The sequence below is a fragment of the Bombus affinis genome, chromosome 11, assembly GCF_024516045.1.
Source record: "Bombus affinis isolate iyBomAffi1 chromosome 11, iyBomAffi1.2, whole genome shotgun sequence".
Classification (NCBI taxonomy): Eukaryota; Metazoa; Arthropoda; class Insecta; order Hymenoptera; family Apidae; genus Bombus; species Bombus affinis.
The window spans coordinates 6561524-6582303 of NC_066354.1; the positions used below are offsets into that span (position 1 = coordinate 6561524).

General features: G+C 49.2%; 1 protein-coding gene across 6 annotated transcripts in view; it reads right to left on the reverse strand.

Annotated features, from left to right (window-relative positions):
• The window catches only part of LOC126921973 (uncharacterized), a 229615-nt gene that overhangs the window by 49663 nt on the left and 159172 nt on the right, over positions 1 to 20780 (reverse strand). For all 6 annotated transcript variants that reach the window (XM_050734096.1, XM_050734091.1, XM_050734092.1 and 3 more), the window contains one exon: positions 6973 to 7150. In XM_050734096.1, the coding sequence (XP_050590053.1) occupies positions 6973 to 7134 (162 nt within the window). In that variant the 5' untranslated portion in view covers positions 7135 to 7150. The remainder of the gene's footprint in view (positions 1 to 6972; positions 7151 to 20780) is intronic.

Sequence of the window (20780 nt, forward strand, 5' to 3'; positions counted from 1 at the left end):
ATCTATAGATTATCCGACAATCTCGTGGAAGTTTTACCACGGTGTTTTACTTCCATTACTACTCTTTAGCGTTAAATTGTGCTTCCAATGAACGAAGCTGAGCCCTCGCCATTTGCCTCTTATCTTAATGAAATCAAGAAAGTTATAGATGGTTCGAGCATTCGTGTGAAACACGATCTTTATTGTGAACCTCCGCGTTTCTATGCTTGGACTGTTAGAACCGTCGAGTTTAAAGCTATACACAGTACACGCAACGAAAGAAACCTTTATGAAACGACCAGCGTCTTAGACGCAGTTCCCTTCAACGGCAAGAGAATTTTCATTTCCTTCAACGGAAAATTTTCTTCCTATTCGAGTTCGCTTTTGTTTATATTTCTCATATTCCCAGAGTTAAATATCTCCTAAGCTCTTCTTCAAGTTCCATCGAGATTATCGCGTAACGCTTTCCAGAGTGCCTTTACGAGAGTCATTGCAGCAGACTAAACAGTTCCATAAGAAACGACCACTTGAACCGCATCTTCTTAAGTAGAATCTCCTTTATTCTGGAACCGAGACAAGCAATTTCTATCATGCGGCGTTTATTCCGCCGAACTCACCGATCTTTCAAGACGATTCTATCTTGGTGGGAAAAAGGGATGGCCGCTGTCGCGGTCGATTTATCGCGCCCTTTCAAGGACAAGGGAGCGATGCTATTACGCGGTCGGGACGGTTATTGGTGGCCTTTATGTCGAAGTAAAACCCGTGAACAGCGATGGAATCGGGCGGAACGCGGTTATTCGCGGATATAATAATGGGGCTAACGACGCGAGGCGATATCAGCCGCCGGGAAGAATCTCGACTAAGGGCTCTCGTCGATCCCCTTCTTCGTCGCCTACGCCTAACGAAAGAATAAGAGGCTCGTCACACACAACCTTACCATATATACCGCATTAAACGTCGACTTACCTCGAGTTCGCACGCTGAAATCGTATTTAGATAGCTCTACCAACATTAAGTTATCTGAAAATCGTTCATACTTATGGACTCCTATATTTCAAGGATATTAAGGAGAAAGCTGTGACTTTAAAAAAATTGTTTGTTCGGCTGTTTAAAAAATTGTCACGATTGCTTTCGTCTCGTGCAGGAAAGGTTTATCGGTTCGTTAAGCGTGCCACGATCCTTGCGTGATTCCTACCTAGAGAAATCCCGGAAAGACCAGCCCCTATCATCGAAAAACAGGTCTTCCCTTCCAACGAGCTAGACAAACAACAACAACGCTATCTAAACACGTTGTCGAGCCAGTTCTCCCGGTACATCTTCCTCGTCTCTCGACAGAAGATTAACTTGACGCGTGACGCTCACATTACAGCAACCTCTCGTCGGTTCTACCTCGATGTTTCTACGGTTCTACCGTGCAAACAGCCGCCCCGGGCTTCCGACGCTTCTTCACCCGCAACTACCGTTCACCTACTCTGCTCGAACGCTCCTCCGTCTTATCGTTTGCAAATCGATCGAAATTTCGAGCGCGAAAACCGTCGAACGAGCAAGGAGACCGATAACGCGGTGGGCCGTGGCGGATTAATCGGTGATTTACGCGCAGTATGCAGCGACGTCGATGATTTACCGCGATTTTCCGGGCAAACTTAACGCGCTCGCGGGATACGCGTACGTGCGCGCGCATACCGGACGTTTCAACCGGTACTTTACGCGCTTATACGCTCGCTGATTACGTCACGCTCGATCGCAGCCCAAACGGACGCGATACTTGCCATTTAATATCGACTCTAATCCGAGATAACGAACACGTAGTTCGCGCCACGGGTATCTGCTCGCTTTCCGTTTAATAGCCATTTAATAACCAACTGGCTTACACCGGAGCCGGATTTATTGCGCCGAGATATTTCTCCAACTATCGCGTTTCTTCGCTTATCAAACCTTTTGCTTTGTTACTCGACGATCGGAGGATACTCGACGATAAAAATAAACGCTCGGTAGCAAGAGAAAAGTGACTTTTACGTTTGTCCAACGTGGCACAACGGTCTATTTCCTTGCCCGTTGTTCGTGTTTTTGCTTCGTTTGACCATCAGACGTGGGAAAGCTTGCAGGATCACGTGTTTCTCTTTGCGGAGGATTTAGTTGTGACATCTTGATGAGATACGTTCGTTATTCGCAGAAGAAGCGCAGAGGATGGCGGATGGATTGAAAAGCGGAGAGGAGTATGCTAAAGAATTCCTAGGTACAACGATATGCAGGGGCACACACGAAGCGGGAAAATATTACGCGCGCCGCGGAACGAACAGGATAAATCGGTGCTTTGTATATACGCTGGAACAAAGCGCGTAACTGTCTGCCCCGAGGTTTTATCCTCTGTGCGATGGAATCTTCGGACCAGAAGGGAGGACGACCGAAGACCTTTGCTGCGATCAAAGGATTTCGCTTCCTGCTTTACTGACTCCACTCTATCTCCAACGATATTGTGATTTTTCAATGGCCATGTTCATGAGCGTTTCACGTGCTCCAATTTGATGACCGTACAGCGAAACATCTGCTCTTAGACGGCTCCAGGATTTCAATATCATTCGGCAAAGAAGAAGGTGAAACAGTCGTCCAGGTGGAGCGAATAAATTCGATAAATAATCGTGGAAATTAACGTGGTGCATAGAGCGTCGGTTATTGCAGTAGCCAAATCGGCTGGACCCCTGGCCACGAGTCCTCGGACAGACTGACAGGAAATCCGGACTATCGACGAAAGAGAAGAGGAAGAGACACAATCGGTTCGAGATAATCCGGACGAGGGTCCTCTGTCGATACCCAGGAGGAGAACGTCGACGTCTGGCATCGATTTGCTATCCGGACGCTCGAAATGACGATACGTTCCATCGAGCTCTGCCCGATAAACGAAACCAATTCCACTCGTGCTGTAATTAACCGTAGCTGCAGCAACGATACAGCGCCAGCCGGAGGATAGCCCACCTCCGCTGCCGCCGCCGCGAAATCGGCAATAACTACCCCTTTTCTTCCCATTTTCCAGGCTGGTTTACTTTTTAGTCCTCTCGGCGTGCTTAGCCGCCGCGCAAACTTCTGCCTAGGGGAACGCGGGCATTCTTCCCCCTTCCCTTCTCATCTTTCTTCGCGTCCCTTTTCTCGCTTTTCCGCCTCGCCACTGCCACGCTGTTCTTTGTCATCCCTTCGTCCCCACCTATCGCCCCCAGCACACCGCCAGAAACAAAGCGGATTCCCAGGCGTAATAAAGAGACTCGCTCGATGCAAAAACGCCATCACCCAAGACTTTTTCCCTTTTCCACACTCCCTGCTCCACCCCTTTCACTCTCCGCCCTCAATGTGGCCGCTCCTCGATCGAAGGTTAGCCGAAAGGGAAGCGACCCCGATCTCGCCGCGACCTGCGGCTAGCAGTTTCTTCTCGTTTCCTTTTCTTGGTTCAACGGCCGGCTCAACTTTCTCCGTTTGCGCGTTTCCAATCCGCGCATCCTTAAACGCATTGCTTTTCGTAGCCAGACGGTGGCGGACGCGATCTCGCGCGACTCATAATTCAAACGTAGAGTCCAATTGGTCGCACTATACCGCCGCATTATACCGGAGAGTTAACGTAATTTTTCACGGTGGTTGATAAAGAGGCGGACGCTGGATAGCTGGTGGTTCCTCGCGTACAGAGAGCCGTCATTGCTATCATTGTCATCCTCGAACACGCGACAGGAAGAAGATATTAATTCTGAAAATATTCGCTGGAAACTATCGCTATATATACGTGGCGATAGAGTAGAAAAGACTGACGGAGCCATCGATGAAAGACGGCGAAGAAACGCTCGGCTAAAAGTACGAAGTGAAGCGGCTTATTAAATATCGCGTAATAAACTCGAAGCGACTTACAGGAGTTGTATTCGCCAACTGCTTTTTAATTACTGTCATCCGGTTCTCGTCCTCCATCCTCTGTATCTCCATCTTTTCAATTCTCTTACGCTCTTTACGACGATTCCCTGCACGACGACTTCTTTCTCTCCTTTTCTCAAACGAAGCTTCTTCGAAGTTTCCCTTACAAGACGCATCCTTTGATATTAAGCGTAGGAAGATGTAATTTCGTTCGCGGGTATCAACCGGGGCAGGCAAGAATCGTCGAGAGGGAGAATCGTAATATGATTCTCGGAACAAATCGACGGATCGTTGGTAGCTAAAGACCGAGGACTGAAAAGGCAACGCCTCCCAGTGCACGCCCGCAGATCGAACGTCTTGAGAGGGGTTGGAACGCGTAGGGGAAGACAAAGACGGTGGCGAAACGAGAGATAAAAGGTCTCTCGTCGTTCTAATTTCCAGGTCGCGTCATGGAAGCTGCAGGAGCTCGGTCAAGGAGCGTCGGAGGACAGACAAAATGTTTACTGCAATTTTGGTAGTTACTGCTGGCGCGAGAGGGTGTACGGGGGGAAAGAGAGGAGCGAGAGAATTCAATTAAGGACGCCCGATGCGTTTAACACCCCGTAAAGCCAGACGAGAGGTGGCAAAAACCAGAGCGGGGCTTTCCTTCGAAACTCGCGGGATTTGCATGTGCACTGTGAAACGTTGGCAACCCCCTACCCCTAGCACAGCAGCGGATGTCTCGTTCGGCGCAGGGGCAACCGTAAGCTGGCGTAGCTTACCCGATGGTCGCCTACCTCGTGCCGCTAAATAATTATTTTAGATTAAACTCTCGCTCGCTGCAAGACACTGGCCCGATATTAAAGTGATTTAATAGAACGCGGCCGGCGCGAAATTAGAAATTATAAATGGCCGCTGTTCGCCGCTGTAAATAACGTGAATTTTACGGGCGAACCGATTCGCGATTAAAACGATCGTACCTCTCCGCTTTTCCCTGGTTCGTCACACCACCAGCATCCTTTCTCTTCGTCCCGTGCTCCGTCCTCTGCTTCGCCGGTTTTTCCCTCTGGAAATTCCCGCGAGATTCCGCAGGCCGTTTAATCGAAACGAAACGGAAGATAAATCTCGCGGCACGGCGCGGCCGGCGGATCCTCCAATTACGCGTAATGATGTAAAATCGTCGGGCGATAATGGGTCCCCGAGTTCACGACGCTGCCGAGACACGTGTTCTCTATTAATAGGCCCGCGCCGTTTTTATCCGGCCAGCGCACCGGTCTTCGCCACGCGGCGAGGAAAAAAGTCGAGAGAGGAAGAGGATGGGGAAGACGATGAAAAAGAGGAGGCGCGGTGGCAGACCGATGGCGCCTGTCACGGGTAAATACAGTTTTTTAACGGGCCGCTAAAGACAATAACAGAAACAGCGCGTCGTTCTATCGTCCGTCCCTGTTTCGTTGGTGCAACGAGAGAGCAAACAGAGAGCTACCTCTCGATCCGGAGCAACAGACCGGAGGAACAGCAACCCGAACCGATTACTCTAACCAACTGGTCTCACTTTTAACATCCGTCCCGATGATCCTACTCTCCTTTCTCTACCCTTGATTCTCCTTTGCGTTCTCTTTTCCCAACGTTCCGTGTCGCCGGCCTGGCCGATTTGCTCGACGATAAAGCTTAACGAGCGAGAGCGACGCGTACACTAAGCTCCGTTAGAGTCTTTCGCATAAATGAAATTTTAGAGAACGTGTGCTGGGATTACGGGAGGTCGTAAAACTTGGGCATATTTTAATAACGAGTTACCTCGTTAAAAAGTATAGAGCCAGAGCCGGGAGAAATCGTTTAATTGGTAGAAACGAACTGAAGTCGGTATCACTCGTGTGCTATGACGTACCGATTCTCCGATTTTCTTCAAGACGGAAGAATCCTTAGGAATGGTCGCGCGACGACGATAATAAAACGAGCGACGGGGATTAATCGAGCCGCTGGCCAAGATTTATTGCTGCGAAAGAGGAAAAATGAAGCCTTTTGGTGTCCACGGGACCCACGGAGAATTGTAAAGGCTGGTTGCGGCAAACTACGCGTCGCAACTTATTCGAAAGTTACCTGTACGGTGCACGGGTGGAGAATATTGGCCGAACTACTTTAATTGGAATTCTTTCCTCATCTTCCGAATCGTTTCCAACCTAACGGAAAGTTAGAACTGCTATACGTGTTCCCGGATCGCTGTTAATAGTTGCCTTTCTTATTTCAACGTTTAAACATCGTACAGTCGGGACGGTCGTTTTTCTCTTTTAAGAACTTCTATCGCCGAGAGCCGAATTCCAGAGGGATATTTTGTCAAGAGATGATTTCTCACGAGGAAGAAGTTACACGACGACGAACGAAGAAGAGAGGAGGAGAGCAGGAGATCTCGTTTTTGTCCCCGCACGTTCCCGATTCAATTTGCTGGCGTCGGATAAGGAGTTCCGGAATTTATCCCGCCTTAAAATCCCGTCCTTTCGATATGAATCGAGCAACCGTGGCTCTATGCTCTTTCTTCCACCGGTTCTTTTCTGCCACCTGTTCCGCCATTTCGACCGCCCTATTCAGGAATTTCTATTCCACTGGACTCATCAAACTCCCGATTCCGGTGCCCGCCGGTTAGTTCCATCGACTTGGGTTATGGCTTTTCGAGGAGAAGATTACTTTGCCTTGCTCGTGTTTCACGGTTCACCGTTAGGATACAAAATGGAAGTTAAAATGGAATATTCGAGTAGATACTTTCGGATGCGTGGATCACGCCAGGGAGTACTTGATAGGTGACGAAGGTACGCCAACTTTCTCAAAGATGGATGACCGAAGCAAACCAACGTAAGACTTCAAGATCAAACAGGAGAGTTATGAATGCACGGCGCGAGTTGTATCAAGAATTAACGAACGTGGTGATGTGCCACGACGCGGCAGTCCCTTTGCAGATTCAAGTACGAAGTTGTACGAAGTTTCGTAAGAAGCTCGATAAGAATCCTACATCGACGTTTTCGCATGATCGCTCGCCAATGATCGAACAACGGCTTTGGTCAATTGGAGAATTCGCGAGAATTCACGAAACGTTGCAAGAGTAACGACAGGGATAATCGGAGGAATCGAACTTACCGGAATGGCGACGCAATCTTCGATCTCGGTGAGGGGCTCCTCCGAGCAAAAGGTGCCGTCGGTGAGGAAGGGTGGCCGAGGGGGTGGCGGCAACCGGAACTCGGGGGGTGGCCCGGGGCACTCAGGGCACTCCGTGCTCTCCAGCGTTTCCAGCTCCTCCATCCTCCACCTCAGCGTGCTGAAAACCACATGGAAAATCAACGCTCGATTAATCTTATTGACAGAACTATTAATCGGCACGTGGGAGAAGCTTTATCTCCTCCCCAAGGCTGCGCCGCCTCTCGTAATTTATTCTTCCTCTTTTCCTCTCGCGTGTAGGAGTAGCTTCCAACTAGCGCGGCATCGATCTTTTTTCTTTCACTTTTTTTCTCTCCTCCGAGTCCGAGTTGTTCGCGGGTCGAACGTTTTCCTCGGAACCCTGGAAACCGAGTTACCCTCGGTGTTCCTTCTGTCTACCCTTGGAATGCCGTGCAAAACGCCTGCACGGAAAACAATCTACGTGCGCTTCGCGGAAATCTCGTTACTCGGTGGAACAGCGATCGTACGTACGTGAACCGGACGTTCTTCTAACGAGAGACAAAGACGGAGAGCAAAGAACGGGCGAAGAGGAAAAAAGAAAGCGTCGAAGAGAAGCTGCGGAACGGAAGGGACAACGCTGGGCCGTCGGTCGGATAAACTCGTTAGCAACGGGTATCGTCGAGGGAAAACAGGCGGTGGCTACGGCGGTGGTCTAGGCGAAGCAAGGAGAACCGGAGCACGAGACTGGAGTCTCCGGGCTTGAGAGAGAAAAAATGAAAAAGGAGAAATGCCGGTTGACCGAGAAAGTTCGCGGCCGGGGGTTAAATTGATAACGGGCCAGGCTCCCAACGGCGGCCGGAGAGTGGATTTCGCCGGCTAATTAAGAGATACGCGTCTGGTAGCCGGTTCTAATGGCCGCTGACCAGAGAATAGAGAGAGGGGAAACTCTTGACCGGTGCAACTCGTGCGCCAACGGGGTAAACGTGTTATTTTTTCTACGCACCGCATGCACAAACGCACACACGCGTCTATACACCGACCCATGGGGGAGGTATCTCGTTAGCATAGGAAGCACCTTTGGGTCAAGTCGTTCCAGCCGCTGCCGACTGGTTGTGAAACGGTCTCCATCTAGTCGGTATGCTAATACAGGGACTTAATTACAGTCTCATAATGAATCAGTCACGCCAGCGGTTCGTCTGCTCGCTACCTCCCATTCCTCCTTCCTCGTCCGGGCACACACGATTGTATTCTCTTGATTAATTGTTTCGGCCTCCCCGTAAGCACCGACGCCGCGACGTTCTAGCCGAGGATACACGGCGTATATCATCGAGACGGAATAGACGATCCGCCGATACGACGCCACCTCTATTCGTCATCCAACGCGTGATTTCGCTGATTGATTCCTCCCCTCATGCACTCTGACTTTCTTTAATCGACGTAGCGATACGCTGACGGTGAAAGCCTGCCGGAAACTCCGTGGGTGGGTGGCACGACGCGGCAGTACTTTGTGCGATGAGTTTCGTATTTTTTAACACGCGCTAAGTCCAATGTGGCGAGGTTCTCCGTTTCTCGTATAATGAGACTGTTCTTGTTCAAGTGGACACCGGCTGCGGCGTAACTCTACGCTTCTCAAGCCTTTTGCGTATTCGAGGAACACTTGCCCGCTGGTAGCTCGTTCGAGTCGACGAGTGTAATGACTCACGAAAAGGAGACGCAAAAAAATACTCCATTAGGGCTTGGTAAAACAGGGGACCTATTAACCTTCGTCATACTGCAAGTTTCGACTAATGATCGTTCGAACGTTTAACTCGATTCGTCGCTAGCTTAGGAAAACTGAAAAAGAAACATTCAGCAACCCTTTCCGAACAAACCCTCGGAAGGTTAGATGATTTGTACGAAAGCAAAGTTCGAAACAGCAGCGTGGAAACAGACCGAGGCTCCACGATGTCGTTGACATTCGCTTGGAAACGACTTTGCACGGAAGTTAGGGCTCGTTCGAAGGTGTAACCAGAAGAGCGAGGGAGACGAAAACGGCGAAAAGAAAAAGGCATCGATGATGAAGAGCGTGTCGGGCCAGTATTTTGCACGTGGCGTAGCTAGACTAGAGGCAAAAGAATGGGTAGAGAGAGGTGGATCGAATAGAGGGAAGTGGGGGCGAGCGCCGTGTCGGTGGATGAAGTCGAGGAAGCAAAAGAGGAACACGTCCGCGCTCAGTTTAATAAACGCAGCGTTCCTTCCGTTCCGTTTCTTGGCTCGGCCGATATTCCAGCTCGACGCTGGCGACGTTGGAACCCCACGGTGCGTCTCCGTTTCTCCAGCATCCACTTGCTCGCTCTCAACCTCCGTTCTCCTCTCATTCATATGCAGAGCAGAATGCGGACGAGCAGCCAAGCGAGCGCCGTGAAGCTCTCATCTCGTTCCTGGCTCGGTTCCGCGTTCACCAAATCTCCAGTTCGCGTGATTTTTATTTAATTCTGCCCGATACAATCCCTTACAGCGTCGCCACGCTGCTTTTCCAGCGCCGCTTCTCGCTGTGCTACGAATCGCATTCTGTCCTCGTGTTTTCACGAACGCTGAAACTCAACCGATGGAATCTCGACGTGAAAATACGATTACGCCGTACAATTTCGAATAATTTCGAATTCCTCCGTTGTATCCGCGCGAGGTTAAAATCGTGGCCGGCGAAATTTGCGCCACCGTAGATTGGAACAAAGAATACCTTGCGCAATTTGCCGAGAAACCGAACGTCGCGAGAGATGTAGTTTACCAGCGCCTGCACGACCAGCAACGAAGGGTCTGCGGATCAAAATATACAAAAGCAAGATAGGGGAGTGGAGGTAGACAGGGAAATTGAATGGCGGAGACCGGCACAATACCGTCTCGTGGAGCCTATCGGTATTTTCCAGGCGAACAGGAAACCGCGTCTTCCGCGCGTTAAATATTCGTCGGCCGACGAGGCCCGATGGGATTGCGGCTTTTCGCAGATAGAAAAACACCGTCTGATATCCACCAGCGTAAAAGCGACCAAACACCCTTACCCTACCTTCTTCCCTGTCTCTGCACTCTAAGAAAAAAAAAAGAAAAAAATCTGATACCGATTTTGATAAATTTAAGTTACGTGCCGTAAAATGGAATTATCGAGAATTCGACGTCCGAACGACGGATCCGCGGCAAAGAACAATATGTCATCCATTGTATTTCGAGGCAGAAGAGGAAGCATCGTTGACGGGGAAAAAAGCGAGGCTGAAGCAAAAATTTATTCGAGGGTTAATTGGAAGTGTGCCGCGCGATTTCGCGCGATAAATCTCGCCGGTCGCGTCTAGGAGCCACGAGGGCCAACCTCTTTCTCAAAATAGTCTGGAACAAGAACGCGTCCAAGGCTGGACTGGAGCCGGACCGCGGCTGAAAATTCGGCCGGGCCCTGGAATTAGAAATGATGCGCGAAAAACAGGAAAGTGGACGTCGGTCCTAATGAAATTGTGCGCTCGAGAGTGGCCGTTCCTGAAAAAAAGCGCACAGTCCGGCTCACGCTCACTATACCGACACCCGCTACGCTAATAAATACGAATATAGCGGTGGCTAGCGGCTAGCCTAGCCAGCGGTGGCTAATTTTGACGGAGAGAAACGCGATTTGGAAGTATGGCGATGGCCAGTGGATAAATAATACCGATACATGTACATAGTGGCAGGAACAGGCCAGAAGTAATTATCACGTTAATTAAGTGTCACTATAAACCGCTGCGTCGAAGCGATAAGAGGATTACGCGGTGAAAAAATTCGAAGCGGAACGATCGTTGAAAGGTAGTGGAGAAAGTTTCTCTAACTAGATTATGTTGGCGTATAAATTAGAATCTGGGCAAAACCGCGTCGTTTCGAATTATACAACGTAACCAAACGATCTCGACGATCTGCCTCTTTTGCAAACAGAGATTTTTTAACGTCTCCGTGATGAAATGACGAGAATTGAGTGACTTTTGCTGGATGGTCTTGGCCATGGCCCAAAACGAGCACGTAAAACCGTGTCTTCGCGCCACTGACACGCATGGTAATTTCATTATGAAAATCCGGCGAACCTTACGCGTTGGTGAGCGACACGCAGGAAAATATATTCGCGGTGTGACGGGACTGAAACGGTAGCGTGGAAAAAGAACGGCGGTCGCGATACGAAATAGCGGACATTCGGTGGGAAGGGGCGAGATTTCGTGAACCGCGTCGCGCGAAATTTCATAACGTTGCCGCCCTTGCACCGAAATTCACCACGTTCACCATTTTCCCGAAACGAATGTCGCCGTGACTCGTATTTATAGTCGACCGTGGCTTCGTTTAACGTACTTCGTTGGGCAACGAACAGCTTCCATTTACGAAACGAATCGCCATGATCGATTAAACGCGAAGCATCTTGAAAGATTCAGAAAATCGATCGTTAAAATTCAACGGCGAGACGGAGATTCGATTGGAAATTTGTAGAGAACATAAAAATGCTTGACTCGTTCCAATGATAATGAGTTCTAGCAATCGCTTAAATAACCAATTACTGCGAATCAAATGCAACCTTGCAACGTTGCGGAAATTGCGTTAATTTATTCTCGAGGCTGTTAACTACCAAAATTTTCGTATGATCGTTTAAAAAAGAGGCTACGGAAAAGACAAATGCCTGCGCGTTCGTTGATCCATAATTTAGCCCTTCGCGAACAAGTTTTGGTGAAAAAAGGAAGAAGGAAAGAAGCAGAGAGAGAGAGAGGTTTCCTCAGGGACGGCGAAAGTAGACGAGATTAATTTGGAACGTCTCGAGATTTTGACGCGCGATTCGACGCCAGAAACTTTGGGCGTTAATTATTATCGTTGCGCTCTCCGGCTCCGGCACGGTATTTCGTTTCATCGCTGCATCCATCGTTACCAGCGGAGAGAGCAGAGAACTTTGAAACATTTACGAGCAACGTCGATTCGACGAGCTTCAAAGTTCATCGCGACTGCTATAAGCTGCAGGCAATGGGGAAAAAAGTACGAGAGCGGACCTTGGAGCGTAAAGTAGGGTTTCAGTGACGCGTTTCTTCCTTCGCTTATGTCTGCTCCAACAGACAATTACAGCGGTCAGGAATCCAATACTTTCTGCTCCGAGAACCGCAGAAACGGCGTTAATCTCGTTCGATGTTCTCCAGCGAAACAACGGTTTGCAAGTGCGTTCGGTCTACGTGGTAATTGCGCAAATACGCTCGTTAACGAACGAGAACGGAAAAGATAGGAAAGAGAAAGCCTAACGTTTCTTATGTCTAGAGCAACGAACGAATAATTTTCTGTCGATGGTTAAAAGGAAAAACAAGCAAACGTTTAATTGCAAACAATAAAGTAACTAAATCGTCGCACGAGTTAGCACGGCTGCCGCTGAAATTGAGAATAAAGAACGTGAAACGTGTACGGTGCGTTGGCCTGACGCTGTGGAAAGCGTCGAAGCGCACGATCGGAAATCGGCTCGCGTAGGCGTGCAGTCTGTCGACAGGGGACTGGCATTTGCGTTTTCGGTTGGCATACGCGCGGCGAACACCGACCAGTGTCGCATTATTTCAGCATTAGCTTCGCTTACCGAGCCCCGTATCCACCGCCAGCGGTTAAGTGATACAAACTCTACCAAAGCACGCATTCCCTGTTCCTGATACACGCAGTCCCTAGCTGCATCCGATACACGTCACAAAGATGATTATTGCTGTTTGCAAACAGCCGGCACGCCGCTAATGCCAACAATGGTGTCGACTTTATCGTCTCGTTCAGCCATCTATATACGCCTTTCTCTCTGTCATGAGAACACTTACGGGTTTAAAAGTATCTTCTCGACAGCACAAAGAGCCACGGATTCGGAATATCATCGGAGAGACCATAAAGGCCAAAGCCGAACGTTTTTGAGCGATATTCTCCACCCACGGCGTTCCCAATTTGTCCGCTTTCTCTCGCGTCCAGAGTCTGCCATCAATTGTTATCCTCGCGAACGACGCGTGGCGTGCTCGACCCACGCTGAAGATCCATTTCGCCGAGCTTCGAGGCACGCGGTCCCGATTTACCATTCTTGGCTACTCTTTCGAAACTCTGCTCGACCGATGGAAAATTTCCACCGACTTGCTCCGCGAATCCCAGTCCCGTGAAATCGTTCAAGAAGCTCGCGACTCGCTCCAATTCAGCGCGTAGTATGGTTCCGTTTCAACGATTCTTTTCTTCGTTCGTCGGCGGAGCTAATCCGGAGTGGCAATTAATCCCGGAGGACGGTAACCGAGTTATCGGTACGTCTGGCGTTGCTGGCGAGAAACGAGCGAAACATATCATCCCCCGGAGCGCTTCTTCTTAGTCGACGACGATAAAAGGAGCTCCGGTGTTCTATGACGCAATGTTTAATGCAACGTAATTCTGCTACGTCATGCACGCACGAGAAAGGGAGAAAGAAAGAGCAGACTTGCGCATGTAGCCATGGTGCACGGTCACGGGAACATAACTCACGCGGAAAAGACTCAAGACGACCTCATCTCTATGTTAATCTTCCCTTCCCCGTGGCCCAGCGGCGTTGTACCGACGCGCGTCTCCTTCTTTCTTCCCTTCTTTCTCGCGGCTCGTTTATACGAGGATCGCCGATTACCGGCTTCAACTGGTCGGACCACACCGAACGACGCGACTCGCGGAACCTGAACGAGATGCTGCAAGCTGGCTGTACCACGCGAATAAAGATCGGAATAGGTGTTCCTTGGCGCGCGACTGGTATGGTTGAAATTGGCGATAATTGCCGAGAGCAAGTTGCCAACGATGAAAGCCTTTCGCGCTGGTGCCACCGTGTACCGGCTTATTATCTCGCGCGACATTCTGTGTCGCCAAGGAGCCTCGTCGCGCGTATGATAATGCGATCGCCCATAATGGCTGATGAATTTGCACCTTAAGTGGCTTTATTTTGATCGAACGAGATCGGGCTGGTATAATGAATGGAAATTAAGATGGAGCGACTGGGACGAGTCCAACGAGTAGGTACTTTTCAAGACTGGCAAGAACGAGTGCGACGCCAAGATACACAGTACATGTGGTAACAAGCGAAGAAGTTAATCCGCGCGAAAATTGTTATTTAGCGACTAGAGGCTGACTACGCCACGAGGCGCCACAAAAAGCTTGATCACACGCTGTAAGGTTCGTTTTATGTACCCGCAGAACGTTCCCATAGCGAACTACACCTGGCGTGTAATAAATATTTATCACGCTATAAACGAAAATCGTATCGATCCACGCTTGGAACGCCTGTCGCGCGAATTCCACATTTTCTGTCCATTTACCAGTGCGCGTTAACGCGCGACTACCGGCGCGGAACGTCCAACTTTCCACTGACGGTTTTTGCTCCTGTCTAACCGCGACTCTGCCGCGATTTCGAAGCTAGAACCGAGGCAGCGCGCGATTCCAGCGTACCGAGGCCATGTTTAACCGCACGAACGCTTCTGACAATGCCTATTAGCGAGTTACGAGAGGGCAGACTCTCGCACGAGAGTATTTTTCGTATCATCTGATAACGAGGCAGTCGCGTTCCTTGCGCACCGGCCCGGACGCGCAATTATTCCAGCCGAATTTTCGCCCGGGCCCCGCTCATTATGATTATGCATGCAGCCGGGATCGTTTCCGGCGGTATCTCCGCGAGAAAATTGCTGCAACGTGCGTAAGGGACGTTATTTATAGGTGGACGCGGACGGCAGGAAGGGTGGCGGTGCGCTTACGAAACGAAGGGTCGAGCGAAGGGCGCGGCTACGCCCGCAGCACTCGATTATTTCTGCGATGGCAGCGCGCGTGCAACGACCAACCCTTTCTCTGCTCCTTCTCTTTTTCTCCCTTTGTCTCTTGCTCTTTCCACTCGCTGCTGTCCGCCTAACTTTCGTACGATTCCGAATCGGCCGTGGTTCGCTTTTAATTAGGGGACACCGACGAATTTAATAATTCCGCCCTTGAATGGCCGCGCGACACCGGCTGCTCTCGATGATTCTCCGGTTCGTTTCTGTCTGGCCTGACCTGCACTATTTTTCCTTCCTTTTCCTTCCTTGTTTTCTTTTTTTTTTTTTTTTTTTTTTTTTTTAATTCAATGTCACTATTCCGTGGGATTGTGTCTCTTTTAAGAGGAAGAGGTTGAAAGGCAGAAACACCGATAATTCCTCTAATCGAATAACTAATCAACCTTTATGCCTCGTTCTTCTTGATGGAACGCTTCCGTCGTTTTCTCCCCCGGCATTAATTCTCCGTTAGAAGATCGTAATCTTTTTACCAGATTACGACAGGGTAGGAGGTTGAATAGGTGCGGACGCGAAATTACCTGCCGCGTGAAAAGGCTTAAAGCGACCCTGACTGCGAGGAGCGTGTCTGGCGTGTAATATTTCACCGCTCTACTTCCTAGACGCGTGTAATACCTGCGATGCATCGCGCGCGATCTGGCCCGTCTAATAAATAAATAATGGCGACAATTTCTTCTGCAGGGGATCCAAGTTTCTTCGGGATTTAGGTCTCCTCGGGGCAGAGGTGGACACACAATGGAGGACGAGATGAGAAAAAAGTAGCATCGGATCGAGGAGAAGAAGAGCCGACAGTTGGATGGGACGCGAGGTACCGAAGTATTTATAAGGCCAATAAGCTATCAGAAAGCTATTAAAAGTTTTTCGCAATCCAGAAATAACCTTTGCGCCCACCGCTATTCCCTGGCGGGTGATCTCTCTCGTTCGTAACATTTCCCAAGATCCGTCGAAGTTACGCGTTGCCGCGATGCGTACCGTTTCACGCACAGTTTTTCCCTTTGTTCCGCCAAACGTCTCTCCTTTTCCAGACGCGTTACCCGACGTCGAATTGAGGCGAAGGATATCCAGGAAAATCGTACGTTCTCTTGGATACCTCACCTTCCGCTTTCAACCCCATCGAATTGCAGACGATGGGATATTTCGAACTCATCCAGGCAATTTTTCATTGGATTCCTTTGTACCCGAGGATCGTTCCGCCGCGTCGACTCTTGGAAATTTTCCTCTTCGAGTTCGTGGCAGTAAAAACAATAAAAACCCAAGATCCCCGCTTATCTCAAAATGGACGGATTCTATTATATTCTGAATCATGTACGTAGCTAGGAAGAAAGAACTATACCTGCTATTTATTATACCGTCTGTCAGTATTCGAAGATAAGAAATATCATCGATCCTCGACGGGATAGATCGATAGCGGCGCCTGTGAACGAGCGCCGAACGTAAGCGCGAGCGTAGGCGCCCAACGTACAATAAAATCTGGGCATGGCCGCAAATAGCGGTCAGAGGGAAAGAAACGTGTAAATTCGTAAGACTTAACGATCCGTAAATCTGTGGGCATCGGGAAATACGCGGGCCGCCTACGCGCTATAATTTTCCCTCGTAACGATCCGCGTTCGCGCGAATTCGCAAGTAGACGACGCGAGTCGTAAATAAAGCGCGTGTAAACGACGTTTGTCACGGTGTCCTATAAGTCTTCGCGATTTAATACCAGCGATTTCTTTCTTCGTATCGTCTTCGACCGACACGGAGTAAAAAGCGTGGAACAAGAAATCGGTAGGAATCTCCACTGCGGAGCGATCGTTCGTTCTCTCCCGCGAGATCCCATCCAGATCATCGATATCGATCGCTCGAGTTTCGGGATAAATTTATGAAACGCATTACGCGTAGTCATCGACGATTCCGCGCGACGAGTGCTCTTTAAATATTTGTAGTTTGACGAGTCGCCATCGATTTGCCGATGATACAGCGACAGGGAGTGTTTGTAGACGCGCGAAGACAGAAGAGCGTGCGCGATGGGGGTTAAAATGACAGTCGGCAATCTCGCAGGATCATCCCGTCTCTCAACCAGCATCGATACTCTCGTCACGAGTGTCGCCAGCGTGGAACGCCGGTGTTCAGCCTCCCAGAAACTCGCAGCCCTCGAAACTGTCGCGAAACTCCCCTGTTCGCGGCCCATAGAAACAAAGTTCGCACCCTCTTCGGTCAGCGGTTATACGAAGCAGCGAAAGACGACGAGGGTCGACGGTACCCACCTCTCTCGTTTCGTTTCGTTTCCTTCTCGATTGCAGGCTTCGTTCTGCGTCGTCATGGAAATATCGTTTAGCGCTCGCGATCAAACGAATCCGGCGAAACGAATTTAGAGGCCGAACGGCTGAAAATCATGGCCGTACACGGTAACGGGAGAAAATCGTTCTACTCTGGCATAAGTTAACTCAATTTTCCAATATCCAAGTTTAGCGGGCGACCAGGGAGTACGGCGTACCCCGGGCCACTTTCTCCAAACTCCGTCGTTAAACCGTTGGCCCCATTACCGATATTGCGAACCAACGCCATCGTATTTCCATTTGACGTGGATCTATCGGTATAATTTCACCGCTGGAAAATTCGAGCGTGCTCCGCGGCTCGTTCGCCTCGCTCCTTGCGAGTAAAGCATCGCGATAGAAGGGAAGGCAACGGGACATCTAAAACTACTCTCGGCCACCCTCCTCCACTCGTGCGTTCTCGTAACCACCCTCGTAACTTTCTTCCATCCTTCCTTCCTTCCTCTTTCGGCCGTGGAACGTCGTTACACGCTCCATGGGGAGAACTTTTGCACGCACGTGTTTCGCGTTTCTCACCGGCGCGGTGCTTTATTAAACCGAGACCTTCCGGCAAGGGTACCGACTTCCAGAGAGTCCTCCCCCGCTAATCAGGTATTCGGTGACACGAGGGTGCGGGAGCAGGTGTCGTCGGCGTCTGTGCGTTGCATGCCGGTTCGCTAACCCCTGCAAGATTTCGCTCGAAACCGAGTTTACGATCGGAGAACCTTCTTTGCAGCGTTTAGCAACTGGAACCTCGCTCTATCAGCCTTTAACTGGTGGCTCGTTAACGTCTCGCATTTTTTTACCAACGCTGTTCCACCGAATCATCGGAAACGAGGAATTCCAGCAGACTCGGGCAGCGTTGTTCGTTCCCTCGCGTTGTCAATTGAGTCGTTCAGTTCCGACCGTTATCTAGCTAGGTATTTGCTCTAGAAACGAGAAAACATTAACATTCCTGCGTGACGCGTCAGACCGACGAGTTTCAATGGTAATTAGTATTATCGGAGAAAAGAACAATTTAAAGGTTACAAAGCGATAACGACTATCGTCGTGGGTATTTCGGAATTTGTTGTTTGAGTCATCGAAGGAAACGTGTGGCTTTGGACGGAAAGTCGACCCGCGTGGTACGATGGTGTACCGGCCGTGATGTGCTTCCATCTGCCGCCTATCCCGTGGACTATCCACTGCCAAGAGCGCGGCCAGCTCGTCTTTTCGAGCCGAGTCCATCGTGGAATATTTACGCGCAACCGTGCATTTATTCAACGAATTTGACGCTCGATTATGACGCGCCTTCTCTCCGCCAAGCAACGGAAACTTTGCCACGATTTTGCCAGGAAAACGAAGGCGGAGAGATTTAGATGCTGGTGCGGTCATCGAGCTCGTCTCTCTCGGATGTCTCTCGGATTAACGCTAGAACTGCCAATTGACCAATCCAATTGACTGGTTTTAGAAGTTTATTTTAAAATTCTTACTTCATGTTATATTCCTCTTCCGCGATGATGTAATGACTTTCGCAACGATAACTGAAAGAACAATATAATGAATTTTATTTTGCTTTTTATGTATTCAAACTCAAAGTAATTTTGTATCAAGGCAACTTATACCAATACTAGTCAATATGACTGATACTTGTCAAAGTGTAAAAGGGTCTTGCGATCTGTTTGTCGAACCCCAATTTCCCACGCGTTTTTTAAATTTTTACCGCGTATCGTTCAATATGATGATATCAGTTATCAGGAAAATTCCGGACCTAATACTAGAAATATCACACCAGTCGAAATGACTGGTTCTACGATTTTATATATTTGTCAACCCACGTTTAGAGATCATAGTCCCAGATGGATTAATAATAGCAAAAATCTACTATATAACATGGAATTGCTTTTTGTAAGAAAATAATAAATCAATAAATATACAAATATTCTATTATTACGTATTTTTTAAAGACCAGACCATTTTCACTGGTTTTCGTAGAAATAGTTTCCTGTTAACTATCGGTAGTTCTAGTGTTAACGCGCTACACGATGCTTTGCAACGAACACAAACGAGTTTATATTTCCAGCTCGATTTTAGCTAACGCGGTATCGTCTGTTCTACTGTATGTATATATGAACCAGCAACTTTTCCAACTGCGATCGCCTTTGGAAATCTGATTCCAATCGAGCTACCTTGTCTGCAATTAGAGACCCATTGATGTGCATCAATATTTAAGCTTTGCAACGTTAGAACGATTTTCACAATACATACGCATACAGTTTTCTTTCTGCCTTTAATTATCGGCGCGTGATCGTTTTCGAAAAAGACATACGCGCAAAGAGGAACGATCGAAATTCGAAGAAGAAACGGGCGCAAAGTGATGGGAAGAAAAAGTGAGGTTCGCAGAGGGTCGAGACGCGGTTTGGTGCGCAGTCAAAATAAACCGTGCCGCGTCTCGAACAGAAAACGAACTCCCCCGGTGCTGGTCTGGCTCGAATTTTCGCCGTGAACTCTCGCCCCATAAGTTCCTAATAACTGTCAGCGACAGGCGTGCTCGCTACATCAGCCGATCCTGACCGAGTTCGTGGGAGTCTCGAGATTATTTCTAATTTCATCTCCGTTCGTTCGGTGGCATGACCTCGCGCGCATAGAGAGCAACTCGCGTCGTTCGTCGTAACTCGTTTAAATCGTATCGCGACGGAAACGTTCATCTTCGAACGTACTGGCGAGCACGTTTTAACGGTTGCCAGTCCGAAAAGTATCACGATGCTGGTGCTTCGTCCCGACAGTCACGGTTCCGGTAATTTCGCAAATGGAACGAGCGCATTTCCGGCGCTGCCTGGCCCCTGGATTCGCTTAATTATCGCGATGAAAATTCTCCATTATGCTGGGTAATCGAGAGTAAACATACCCGTGATTCGATGGAAATTAACCAACAGGTGAACGAACACGAGCCCACGCCATTGAAAAGGCCGAACAAGCAAAACCGAACCGAACCGAACCGACGACGGTGTCGATTTAATTCGTCGGAGAAGGAACAAAAATGAAAAAAAGAAGAGAAGAGGACGGCGAAAAAGCGCGAAAGAGTGCGCGGGACCGTCGACGCGTATTTCCGCGGTAGCGTGTGTTAATCTCGCTCGACGTTTCGCTGCGAGTCGCGAATATCGATCTCCGTGGCACGTCGACTCTATTCAATCCTCGTCGGAGATGCTTTATTTGTTTGCTCGCTGCATTAAGTTCTGCCTTTCTCTGCCACCCACGAGACACGCGCTCGCGGAATTTTTCTCTATATCCTCCACCTTTCCGCCTCTCTTTTCACCGTTTCGTTCGTTTTTCCTTTCGTGCGCCATGGTCCGCGCGCGTCTCACGTTGAATTGGATCCGCAGCTCGCAGAGATATCGTTTTACGTTAACCGCGGAAAAATGTCGGTCCTGCGAATCCAAGCGAGATACCACGCTCGCGCTGGGAACTCGTCGAATTCGTGAACGCCAACGAAACTCTGCGTCGCTGTGACGCAAGCGTTACAAGAACGACGCTCGCATGGAAGCGCTTTAAATTGAAATAAAGTACCCGTTGCGTAACGCGCCATGATCCCGACGACGGATAAATTCGAAAATTTTCACATCGAGCGAATCCGACGGACGCTTGCGAATCCAAAATCGATTTGCCGAACGACTAGTGCCACTCCGTGCTCCAACACGATCCTAAGGCTTTTACTATCCGG